The sequence below is a fragment of the Glandiceps talaboti genome, chromosome 18 (genome assembly GCF_964340395.1).
Source record: "Glandiceps talaboti chromosome 18, keGlaTala1.1, whole genome shotgun sequence".
NCBI lineage: Eukaryota > Metazoa > Hemichordata > Enteropneusta > Spengelidae > Glandiceps > Glandiceps talaboti.
Genome location: NC_135566.1, coordinates 23050016 through 23064124, shown reverse-complemented (window position 1 = coordinate 23064124; position 14109 = coordinate 23050016). Strand labels below are relative to the sequence as shown.

Sequence of the window (14109 nt, the reverse complement as noted above, 5' to 3'; positions counted from 1 at the left end):
CAATGACTTTTATTTATCAGATTTTTAGCACAACTGAACTGAAGGTTCAGTAATGCTATAGGCATGGCAAAGTGTCTGTCTGTCTGTGTGGATGTGTGTGTGTGTAAACAACTTAAAGTCAAAAACTGCTGGACCAATTGCTTTAATATTTGGTGGTCATGTTACTTCTGGTGTCTAGTTGGGAAATTGTTCAAATGAAAATGAATACATCAGAGAAATGGGTTTTGGGTCAAAAAATGTGATTTTTGGTCAAAAAATTTAAACTCCAAAACTACTGGGCAGATTGGCATGAAATTTAATGGGGACATTCTTAGATGTGAGTAAATTAAGATTTGTTCATGACATGATGATTCCCTTAGTAATATGCAAATTAGGGCTAAAAATGTGTCTTTTTGGTCAAAAACCTATAATTCCAAAACTACTCAGTAGATTGGGCTGAAATTTAACAGGGATGCATCTGTGGGTGTATAGATGAAGAACTAAGCATAATTTTAATGATCTCATCAGTAATATGCAAATTAGGTGTAAAAATATGAATTTTGGTCAAAAATTTATATCTCAAAAAGTACTTGGTCAATTAGTCTATCTGCTAGACCTCGGATGTTCCTCCGATACAATACGACACACAACCGAACATCGCTATCGAGGATGGAACATCCAAGGTCTAGCAAATGTCATCAGGATATAAATAACTGCCAATCAGAGAACCGTATTAGCGACAAACACAAACAGAGGACAATAGCTAATTTTTCATGCATATTCATCTTAAGGAGGGGCTTGTAAAAATAACCACCAATGCGTTAACTGAAATGTGTGAATGACAACGTCTACACACTCATCAAACTCACAATTACCATAAACCGATAAGACATAGTAATGACATAAGTGTGTTTGTCAACAACTGCATGCAGACATTGAATATATTAAAGTATATACATGTATATGCATACATGGCCCAAACTGCTTAATGTAATCTCAATGGAATGTCTGGTCTGAAAATGACATTTGCTAGACTGTTCGGGCAAGCCCTCACTGCGAACTTCGTTCCCTTATAGTATCGAAAGAAAGCCCGAACGTCTAGCAGCAAGACTATTGGTCAATGAGACTGAAACTTGGTGAGATGTTTCTAGAAGTGTTATTCTGCAGATTTTCTTTAAAATATTTTGACACAATTGGCCCTAGCAACCATGACTACACCCTTAGCAACAACCGAATGGCAGTATATTTTGGTCAAATAACATCATCTGGTAGGCAAGTGAGTAAACATTCGAAAAATGTATGTAAATTTGCCTAGCAACAAGACCACACCCATAGCAACAGCCAGATGATCACATATATTGGGAAGATAACATAGATTAATAAGACAATTGAATAAACATTCAATAAATGTATGCAAATGTGCCTAGCAACAAGACCACACCCATAGCAACAGCCAAATGATCACATATATTGGGAAGATAACAACATGGATTAATAGACAATTGAATAAACATTCAAAAAATGTATGTAAATTTGCCTAGCAACAAGACCACGCCCATAGCAACAACCAAATGATCATGTATATTGCGAAGGTAACAGGGATTAAGACAATTGAATAAACATTCAATAAATGTATGCAAATGTGCCTAGCAACAAGACCACACCCATAGAAACAGCCAAATGATCATGTATATTGCAAAGATAATGTCAGGAATTCATACACAAGTGAACAAAACGATACAAAAATGTATGAAAATATATCTAACAACATGACCACGCCCATAGCAACAGCCAAATGATAGCATATATCATAAAGATAGCAACATAGGCAACTGAATAAACATTCAGCAAATGAACACCTATTGTTAGCATGGACTAGCATATGAATAAACATTTTTTAAAAACTGTACAGTTGGTGCTACAATGCCATTGGTGGTATTTTTTTTAATTTAATGAGTTATTTGCATGATTAGTGATTCTCTTACAGGAGGCATTCAATTTAAATCTGCTGTACCCTAAGCTTGTATCAAGGAAATGAAGGAATCAGATACATATTAATTGGTAATTTATTCTAGTACCATACAAATATTTATGCTGACTACCTAGTAGACTGAATTTTATCCAGTACTTTGTACTATTGCCTCTAAAAAAATACTAATTCTCGTTGCCAAAAATCACCATGTTGGATAGTAAAAATGGGCACATTTATGCACACCCACACAGTACATCGTAATTATTACCACTAACTGGGAAACCACTCCGGTAAACTACTGGTACATCATCATCAAGGGAAAGAATTCGTCTTCCAGGAATGACTGAAAAACAAATGCAAATATATATATTAATATCTAATTCACTAATATAATATGAGGAACACACTTTTTGAGATATTGTATTACATGCTACATAGTACATGTACATATTGCAGGCCTAGGTGATCGTCTTTAGTGGTGTGCCAGGATCAAGTTTTATAGCCATGCAGTAATGAATCACAGTATACAACCTTGAGGTGTGGAAAAATCACAAAATCCTTAAGGCCATATTGCTGTTTTTTTTCTGTTCCATAATAATTAGTCAATGTAACGCACTTATATGGTTTTGCCAACCTTTGACTGCATGAGACAGTCATGAATGATATTGCCAGTCATACACAAAATTGTTGTTATTGTTTTGACCTGTTAGAAATGGTCTGTAAAATATTAAGTTGTCGTAGTGTCACATGCATTTATAAATAGCTTTTTGACAGCATGTTTTAATAGAGCAATTTTTTCGGCCAGTCGAGGTGAGTGGTACTGTGGATGTTTGCTGATACACAGTCGTGCACCAAATATCAGAGTCCTTTACCTCACGCAGTCGTCCTGTGTAGTCAGACATAGAATTAATCACCTCCTGAATGAATTTCTATGATCTGCTCTATCTAACACCTAAATATTCTTGAATCCCAAAATATTCTTGAATATTCCTAAAAATTCTTGAATAGAGCTAATAAATATGCTCATTGCCATCGGTGACAAAATAATGGAGTTTAAATATAATACTTACATTCCAAGACATCCTTTGAGACTTGACTTAACACGGATCAAGTTCTACATGTTTGGCAGTGAACAAGTTGATTGTAGCTGTAAACAAAATTGTGGAGGTCTTGCACATGTGCAATATACTCAACGTTACATATGGCGCCAACATGATTGGTTCAGGCATGACCTCATTAGGGGATGCGGTAGACTGTATCTCAGTGTCACTACAAGTAAATGTATGATATAAACTTAAATATTATTATAAGTATTTTATTTACACTAACAGAAAGTTAAGTTTGTGAACTAATTTTATATCATAATGTAAGATACCAACTGATTAATATCTGTCATGTTTTTATTTTGTATTCAGGGCTTACACATGTACAAATGCTGACAAATTCCACTGCAAGAAATGGACTGAAAGTGATCTGTCTGATGTGATGTTTGTGGTGACAGCACACTCTAGTGGTGACACTTGTATTAATTAGCTTACAACAGCTATTGCCAGGCCAGTATTAAGATGACAGCAATCTACCACTAGCTAACCATAAACATGAAGATTACATCTTCATCCGAGTGTCTAAGAAAAAAACTTTTACACTTTGCTGGTTCAAATCCACAAAGTGAAAATCGATTTAGCCACCAGTACGCCACTCTCTCCAGAGGAATGATATTGTTGTTGATAATGACACAAATGATATTGTTACTGAAAACAGCCAGCCATTTACAGTTCCTTATTGACGAAAGTGATCAACAATGGTAATGATTTAATCACACCTTCTGAATACCATTCATTTTTGCAAGACTGTTCTCATAAAATACCAGCTACAGTGTTACGAAATAACTTGGTGAACAATGATGCATATAAATGTGTGATGGACTTAAAGTTGGTATGAAGGCCAGAGAGTGGATTTTGTTTGCATCACAGATCACTACAAAAATCATCAGATCTATAGTAGAGCACTTCATTTGTTACCTGTCCAATAGTGTGTCCTCAGAACACCTGTCAGTGTCGAAAGGTATGTGCGTTGAATGAAGATTTGAATTCATCGCCATTATGTATATGCCAGTATGTTTACAACAGTTTGTTTTGGTACGTACCATCAACACAAAAAAATACCGAATTTGGGACATTAATTTTTTAATGTGCCACACATCCGGTTTCTTTCACAAGCCTTTCAGTCCACTCCAGGAAGTAGAATAATATACTAAAAGTGTGTATCAATTTAATCTTTTAAAAAAATGGCAACTTTTCAACTTCATACCAACTTTAATGTATTCCAATGCCAGCATCACCTAAACTTGACAATTCTTAGGCGAGAGGCTCCAATATTTCTTTCTCTGAAGGAGTAATTTTCTTACACAATTCATGCACCTAAGTGAAGGTAAATTAAATCTTTGATGTCGTGTATATGTGTCCCAATGTTGCCTAGATTATGTAACGTGATACATGTACTTGCTTTCTCCACTGTGACTGTTGAATTCAGAATATTACAGTACTGAAATTTGTGTTAGTCAGTTCATGGTTAAAAAAATTGTCATGCCACTGTTTGGATATTTATGTAATGTTTTAGATATAAATATGGCTGAGATTTAAATGTATCTGAGTTTTACCAATAATTGTCATTTATTCTTAAAAGACAATGTTATCCTCACTTTCATAAAAAGCTGTCATTGTTTCAAGTTATTTTTAATGTTAATAAATATTACTATTTGTTATAATTTGCTGATGGTTGCTAATTTGTATTTTTGATTCATTGCTTGTGTGTTCATTGTCTCTTTATCATTGCACAGGTACGTTATGGCTTGGTAAATGATGAACTTCTCCTGCAGATTCAGTTGCAATCATGAGCATACACCATATTTAATAAAAATGGTCTCTGAATGATTGGATCAAATCAAGTCTTCTGTTTGTGTACTTTGACTGCTGTAGCCTTTGCCTATTCAAGTTTTACTGCATTCTGTCAGGTTGCAAGGCAGATTGGTGGTGATGCACTTACATACATACATACATACATACATACATACATACATACATACATACATACATAATGATACATACACTGTTATTTTAATGCATCATTGTTATGATTGTACCATATAATTTTATATCTCCACTCTAGTGTAGGTGACAGTAGGGGTGGCTAAAATAATGCTTGAGTTTCATTTGGCGGGGCTTAACATTTTTTGAGAAGGAGAGAGTAAGAGGAGCTACAACATTTTTTTAACCATAAATTGTGTACATTTCCTAACTGTAGCTATGCAGACAAATTGCAAGAGATAGTATCAAGATGACTGAATAACTCGACCTGAAATATTTTGTTTTATCCTTGTCAAGCATTGTGAAAAAATGAAATCAACCTACCTACCCAATGTGATGGGTTAGGTTTCCCGTTGACCAGCTTTTTTATTAGCTCCGCTGTCAGCGAAAGCTGAAAGCGTAGCTTTAGGTATAGGTGGGTATTGAGGTATAGAGAGTAGAGTGAATCATAGGTGTCCGTCAAACTTTTATATTTTCATTATTTTCTCCGAAAGTGACAGTCAGAATTCTTAGAAATTTGGTGTGCATGTTCCCTGGGGGGAGGCTATTCAGATTTGTTCATGCCAAGTTGATCTGTGCCATTTTCAATTTTTTATGATTTTTTTTCATAAAATGTCATTTTCATCATCTCCGTGAAAACTTCTTGTTAGATTGCTTTGATATCTGGTGTGTTGATGCGCAGGGGTAGCTTACTCAGGTTTGTTGATTTCAAGTCAGCACATCTTCATATTTATTTTTTATGATTTTTTTTTTGTAATTTGAAAAAAAAATGAATATGTTAATGAGCATTATGACCGACGCCATATTGGAAATCAGTCGACGAGACTTTAAGTAAACTGCCACTTTTCAAAAGTCACTATTGACGTCAAACAAGCAATGTAATGTGCTATAGTCATAATTCTACGCATTGGGCGCCCAAATGCATGAAGTGACAAGCGTTTATTCGAAACGGTTGTAAACTTCAAATCCAAATTCTGCACCCCTTCTACATAATCAGCCAGTCCGCAACATCCTTATTTGCATACTCTATCCTGATTCGACCAGAAGCTGAAGCTGACCTCGTTTGACCGGGTGATTTTCCACAGCAAGTAACACAGGATGTTCTTGGTACTCACTAAAATCACACTTCAGACCCACTATAAAAATGTGATGTTTTCAGATAACATGTAACTTGTGATTAATTCTATATTGTCGTGCAATTTGGAGTGACAGTGAACCAGAATTAAGACAACTTGCGTAAGGAAGGCATGCCTAGGCACGCGGTTGAAGTTATGCAAGAGCAGTCTAACTGCGGACTGTGAATCAACCAAACTTTGTTTATTGGCCGACAGTCACATGTAAAGTTAAACGACATCAGTGAACATGTCTTGCCATTTCCAAAATGCAAATATTTGGCAAGTAAAAATAATTAAAATAATTACAACTTTAATTTGGCTTCAGACTTTGCATTACGTTTTGCGTATCTTTCCCCGTTTTACATGTAAATCCGAAAAGGTTCTCTCTCGTCATGTCATCAGTGATCATACCGCGAGGGGCTGCCATGAGTACGAGCGAAGTGAGGCATGTTGAGGTATTTTGTTGAGAATTATAAATATTGCGAAATGTCAAGTACAAGGTTTAAATACAATGGAATGATGAAAAAAATGGCCGAGTCTGCTGACAGGCGCCGGTCACAAGAAACACTGTAAATTAAAATATCAGACGATGTATCATTGTATGCCATCTTTCTTAGTTTCCGTACGGCGACAATCCCAGGTACCCGGATGCACGAGGGACTAACCCGGAAGCAAGTCGTTGTCAGCCATACGTTACAGTGGTAACATCGTCCGAGAAATCGCTGCGTTCAGAGTCATTATTCACAGAATTGTTGTTTTCGAGTGAAAACGCGTCTTGAATTGTACAACTCTAACAAATGAAGACATGTCAAGTTATATTTTGAAAGTTGTATCGCTAGTTTGAGACGATTTTCTCACGTACTATAGTACTATCGAGGCTAGTCCTGCTTACATGACGGTGCACGAGTCTGTATTACTGACTTGATTCTAAACACCGTCATGCAAAGAGCAATAGAGTTTGCCTATTACAACACCGCAAGCAAAATGTAGCCGCGCCAATTGCAAAAGAATTACCTACCGACCGATCAAATATTTGCAACCGATCGAATATCTACGCCATTTCCATTCCTCTGACGGTAGTATTCCCTGCTAAGATCACAAAAAGCGTCGAAATCGGACCTTTTCAAGTGCGAATTGCAACATTCAACTAACCCTCGTAACACCGCCACATTTGATATCGTTGAGTGAGATGAATAATTACCCAGAGACACTTGCGCCGACGTACGTAAGGAGAAGTGATTAAATTTACGATAGAATTTGAAAAGTTCCGATTTTGATAGTTTTGGTCATCCGCTATAGGACTTTTGCAGTCAAATTGAGGTAAACCGACTAAATAATAGATTTATTGCTAATATTTGACCACTGGGCGATTTTATTCCTTAGTTACCGGCATTTTTTGTAAGTCCGTATTTCACGGCTGGCTCTGCGCAGGACGGAGGGGGAGGGACAATTGTCAGAATCGAGTCCCGAATTCCTCCGTATGCAAGCAGGACTATATCGAGGCTTACTTGGACTTGGACCTTACTCCAGTTCATCGGGAAGTTTAGCCAGTCCGATAATTCTTTCTGGTTTAGTTTACAACACTTTTGATCACGCAGATTTTGTTGTTGTGATGAAAAGAAATTAAAAAAAAGATCACTTCAACCATTTCGTTGTGTTTTCTTTATGAAAGGTAATAGAACATGAACGAGTGTTACCACTGTAACGTATGGCTGAGAATGACTCTCTTTCGGGTACTTGGCGGGGATTGTCGCCGTCCGGAAACTAAGATGGCGATTAATACATTTCTTCCCTATATATATCTACTACAACTTGTACAAGTTGAATGTTGTTGACTTGGTAAATTTGTTAGAAAATTGAAATTCAAATTGCCTCAAAATTATTTTAGATCCCTAGTTTATTTCATTCATCATTAAAATTTTCCAGGGTTAAAGCTGTAAGACACTGGAATTATTTATAGCCAACCTCAAAATCCTCTTATTTTTCTTTTTCTTGTGTGCATTTCCCAGTCATTTTTTTTCTGAGATTTTGTGCAATTTTTCATAACAGTAGATTTTTGTTATAAAAATGGTGACTATGGTATAAAAGTACAATACATTACCAACTTCTGTGTAAAATGTGTTTTATAGTGAGACATCATATGAACCACTAACCACTTTATTGCATCGCTAAAACAAAACTGCATAGTGAAGAGCTGAAGAACTGAACTACTTCTACATGTCACCAAAATAAAAAATTAAACTAAAAAAAAACAGCGGAGCTATTCTGACTGATAGGTCGCTTGTTTTTCTAGACTTGCATATGATATTCAATTGCGTATGCTAAAATTGATATTATGTAAATTGCATGCAAATTTATGTAAATTAGCCACTTTTCTAAATTTTAGATGCATGATTGTACCAAGACAGCTCCCCCTGGCAATTTGGTCAGGCTATGGCCCTGCAGTTGTGCTGTTATTTTCCCATCACAGTTATCAGCATTTCATATAACATTTTCGGTTTTTCAGATATGGGGGTCAGTGAATTTTCGCCGACCCGTTGGAAAGAAACACTGACCCCTGCACTTTTTTCTTTCATAAGGAAGATATATATTAGTGGGTGGAAGTCTGTGTGTGTGTGTGTGTGTCTGTCTGTCTGTCAGTGTGTGTGTGTATCTCCGTGTGTCTGTCTGTGTCATCATTTTCTCCAAAATGGCTGGCTCAATTCAAACGAAATTTTGTACACATGTTCCGTAGGGTAATGGCAAGAACTGATTAGGTTTTGGTAAACATGCCATGAAAAATTAATGAACAATTTACGTAATTAATTATTCTTGGTAATTAGGCTATATCTCAAGAATGCATGCTTCAAATTCATTATAAATTGGTACATACATTTGCGATACCAAAGCGCACCTGTCCTGAAAATATTACTAATGTACCCTTTAGTTTTAATAAGTTATTGGCATATTTTCGGTAGGCCACAAAAAAGAAAAAAATCGTTTCTGGTCAGGAAATGTTGTCTAAAGTGGTGCGACTTTATCACCATTTTCTAAAAAAAAAGGACTCGTTCAATTCAAACGAAATTTATTGCATGTGTTCTGCAGGATAGTGACAAGAACTGATTAGGTTTCAGTAAACATCCCATGAATATTAACGAGCAATTTACATAATTAATGGTTTTCGGTAATTAGGCTATATCTCAAGAATGCACGCTTCAAATTCAATATGATTTGCGATACCAAAGCACACTTGTCCTTAAAATATTATTGATGTAGCCTTTAGTTTTAAGTTATTGGCATATTTTGGTAGGCCACTAAATAGGAAAACACTTTCTCATCAGGAAATGTTGTCTGAAGTGGTGCGACAATGCAATTTTTTTTTTCATTCTCAACAAATGTTAATCAGTCTACTTATCATTGCAGTTACTGTTCTTTTTATTTAGCACTTTACAGCAAGTGTGTATGTGGGGCAGATGTCATAGGCTAGTTCATGATTAGTTTTGCAGTTGTCACTGGTGGCAATTAATGTAGGGAGAGTTACTTTTGTGTTTTCCCTTTCATCTGCAGACTGAATTGGCTTGACAAACATGAAAAAAATTGACGTGCGAAGGGGGTATTTAAGTGATGGGTGCTGACAAGAAACAATTCTCTTTTTTTGGCTTTTAAAACTCTTTTTACAGTGAGTGCTATGCTACAACATTCTATAAAGCTTCACATTATGTGTTGTGGTTGGCCAGGAGATCACTAACAGCAATGGGCAAATAGCAGTCAATGAGAAAAAAATAACTTATTGCATATGTTCTGTTGTATTCCAACAATTGTCTGTCAGAATGACAATCTGAAAACTTTGCCCTTACTGAAGGCACTCATATGGGTATTCTTTTATTTAGGCCGAGTGAAATTAAAATTTGTGTTGATAATGATGGTATTACTATTATTATTATTAGTAGTAGTAGTATTTATTTCAGGCCAGCGGCCCATACAAATAAAAAAGAAAAGAAAGAAAGCACTAAAATGTAACACTGAAGTGAAAACCCTCCATCAATTAAAGTCTAAAAAGTACAAAGAGCACTAGTAAAGAATCGACCTAAAGTGTTTCCAAAAGCTAGAATGGAAATAGGAATCGGAATGTACACAACTGTAAATAACAGTATTCTTGCTGTCCATTAAACGTTCACAAAATGTAAATAACTTACGTTGCAGTGAAGTAAAATTGAGGATATTCCTTATTACAAAATTATGACTGATACTACAAACGGGTACATTTCACATTTTGAGAGCAATGACGGAAGTTACGTACGATCAATTTGACTCGAGCATATACACAACGAAGCTGCCTTTGTATATCTGTGTTGTCGTCCCCTGATGAAGATTGTTATCAATGTTTACGAGATTGTTATCAATGTTTTGGTGTGTAGTGGTCTAGTCTAGTTCCTAATACAGTATTGTTACGATGTATACCTTCACTCACGGTAGGGGTCAGAAAGGGGTGTGTTTAGAGGTGGGTCATCTTGGCATTATATTGGAGGTGGAAGGAGTAGCGTTGGTGGTGTGTATGTTGTTGTCTCCCTTTTCTATACGTGACATTTTTCACCAGCCGAAGTCAAAGTCAGATGCACCATTAAATTTAGGCAAAACGAAATTGGTTTAACGGTGTTTTAAAATCACCACGGTACGTTTCTAGAAATTAATTGCCCCTCTTTGTGATTGGCACCCTCCCCATATTAAAATCAGCGTGTCTCTATCCCAGCATGCCTCACCACAGCTGAGCCACTGCTGCTATCATGACACAGGTTTACGTCATTATGTATGAAAGCTCTCGTCTAGAGATCCAATGATTACAGGTGCTACGGATCGGAATTATGACCCAGTTGGAAGTTTACAAGGTAATACATACTGTGGTTGTGTCTTTGTATTAGTTAGACGTGTTCTGGTGTAGCTAACGTAGATGGTAATTCTGGAACAAGACGAGATACACAATGTAATGATACGTTTCACAACAGTCCCTCTATCAGTCACTTCATACGCAGTGGCTGTGTTTATAGTGTCCGATGTTTTAAATAGGTCAACCCTTCATACAGTGACAGTTAACCCTACAAATTGCGAGATCGAATTCATCAAGATGCCGTCGTATGCAGAGAGAAATTCGTCATGACATATACATTGGGGTACCACGTTCTTGTAATCACCTCTCACCACGTATCGATGCGTACGTGATTTGTGTTGGAAAAACAAAACCCCAGGCGATAAATGTATATGTAGTCTCGCAATGATTTGCTGTCGTTGTCAATTATATTTTCAAACCGGAAATCGAGAGTAGAGGAATTTTGCGGGTAATTTGACCCACAGTATTTATTTATTTATTGCATTGTTAGGAGCAATAGTGTAACTTACACTTACAAAAAATTAAAATACATACACTACTAAAAAACAGAAACAAACATAACAAAATAAACCAAAGTGAGGTAAGAAGATTGATAGAACGAAAATAAAAATATATGCTTCAGATGCCAGAAAATCTAACCGATAAACACAGTCTTTTCTGTTTTCAATTGCTTGATGAATAAGGTATTGTTTGACAAGTTTATCTATTTGTTTGCGTATAGTGTTTCATATTATCTCCTATAAATAAACAAAATAGTTCTTTCCATTGTTGTTTAAAATCTTGATATAAGTTCAACTCTTTATTGTTGAGATCTTCTATTCGTAATAGAAGAACTGTTAACTGTTACTCCTTGGGCAAACCTGTGACCGTCCAGTGACTGTGGGCAAACATTGTGTAGGGTCTGTGGGCAAACCTGTGACTCCAGTGACTCTGGGCAAACCTGTGACTCCAGTGACTGTGGGCAAACCATTGTGTAGGGTCTGTGGGCAAACCTGTGACTCCCCATTGTGTAGGGTCTGTGGGCAAACCTGTGACTCCAGTGACTGGGCAAACCTGTGACTCCAGTGACTCTGGGCAAACCTGTGACTCCAGTGACTGTGGGCAAACCATTGTGTAGGGTCTGTGGGCAAACCTGTGACTCCAGTGACTGTGGGCAAACCATTGTGTAGGGTCTGTAGGTAAACCTGTGACTCCAGTGACTGTGGGCAAACCATTGTGTAGGGTCTGTAGGTAAACCTGTGACTCTGGTGACTGTAGGTAAACCATTGTGTAGGGTCTGTGGGCAAACCATTGTGTAATTTTCTAATCCATTTGGAAAATTACATGCCCAACCACAATTTCTACCTGCCCAATTTTTTGTACAGTTGGGTATTATAGTAAGATAAGATAACAATAGGACAGGATAGGCAACTGGATAATTATTTAGCAAATTAACACCTTTACCTAGCATGGATCAGCATATGGATTAACTTTTTTTTAAAACTGTACATTTGTACAAGTATGCAGTCTTAAGATATATCCTAATTACCAAAAATAATTAATTATGCAAATTATTCATTAACACTGTAAGGTACATCAACAAATTTTATTTTTATTTATTTATTTTTATTTATTTATTGAGCTTTGACATAATATCAGGACGAGTCACACAGGTGACTAACACCTATAGAAAGCGACCCTCCACAATAGAACAAAAACAAATTGCACATACAAATGGATACGAGGGAAAAATGATATACAAAGGACAGGATAAAAAGACATGTAAAATGTACACAAAAGCAGAAAAGACAAAATTATGATACATTAAAATATATAACATATAAAATACATTTAAAAAAAAAACTGTATAAATTTAAAAATGCTGAACTTAACAAAAGAGGCAAGATTTACAGTGGCATTGTCCCACCCAAGTACAAGTATTGTCAGGAGAAAATTTATTATTTAAAAGATCCATGTAGTGTTTTAATAATTTAAACCTGTATGACCTAACACTAGCTAAAGTACTACATGAGTAAAAAGCTCTATTAAAAAAAGAATGATGAAAACATTCAGTTTTAAAAAGTGGCATCTTCATGGAAGTATCATCAGAGGATTTGAATGTAACAAATTGACAAATTTATACGACAAATGTATGTTGTTATGTTTAACGAATATACTAAATTATATTGAAATTGAAGTATGCAGTCTTAAGATATTGCCTAATTAGTTGATTTCATTGATATGCAAATTTCCCTAATTGAACATTAGCAGGTCTGGCTTAAAACCTAATCAGGTCTAGCCATTACCCTAAAGATTATACATTCCAAATTTCATTACAATTGAGCCACCCGATTTTTTTAGAAATTATGACACAGACAGACAGACACACACACACACACACACACACACACACACACACACACACACACACAGACATATATGCCCTAAAGTATCTCCTTCCTTATTGAAGGAAAAAAAACTTTCAAAATGAGACAAATTCTCCTTCTGCGGGACCGATTGCCATGATATTTTGTGGGTCGATTACCTTGGGTGTCTAGTTCGGAAATTGTTCAAATCAATGTGTGATTTGGGTCAAAAATGTGATTTTTAGCACAACTGAACTGAGTCAATTTGTTACATTCAAATAGGGATCGCCCGACGTCTGTCTGTCTGTGTGTGTGTGTGTGTGTGTGTGTGTGTAAACATCTTAAAGTCAAAAACCGCTGAACTGATTGCCATGATATTTGGTGGGGCCATTACCTTGGGTGTCTAGTTGGGAAATTGTTCAAATCAAAATGATCTTACCACCGATGTGTGATTTGGGTAAAAAAATGTGATTTTTGGTCCAAAAACTTAAACTCAAAAACTACTGGGCAGATTGGGCTGAAATTTGGGTGAAACATTCTTCAGGGTGTTTTTACTAAGAATTGTTCATGACATGATGGTCCCATCAGTGATATGCAAATTAGGTCTAAAAATGTGTCTTTTTGGTCAAAAATCTATAATTCAAAAACCACTAAGCAGATTGGGCTGAAATTTAATGGGAATGCATCTAGGGATGTATGGACGAAGAAATATTAAGCATACAATGATTCCATGAGTGATATGCAAATT

At 36.1% G+C, this 14109-nt stretch overlaps 1 protein-coding gene across 2 annotated transcripts in view; it reads left to right on the top strand.

The window, feature by feature from the left end:
* LOC144448982 (WD repeat and SOCS box-containing protein 1-like) overlaps window positions 1-14109 on the top strand; it is a 97116-nt gene that overhangs the window by 11444 nt on the left and 71563 nt on the right. Inside the window, exon 1 of one of the 2 annotated variants that reach the window (XM_078139374.1) lies at window positions 10901-11017. The exons of the other annotated variant lie outside the window; for it this stretch is intronic. Coding sequence (XP_077995500.1) covers window positions 10966-11017 — 52 coding nt within the window. The 5' untranslated portion in view covers window positions 10901-10965. Of the gene's footprint in view, window positions 1-10900; window positions 11018-14109 lie in introns of those variants that run through there. 2 annotated transcript variants of the gene reach the window in all.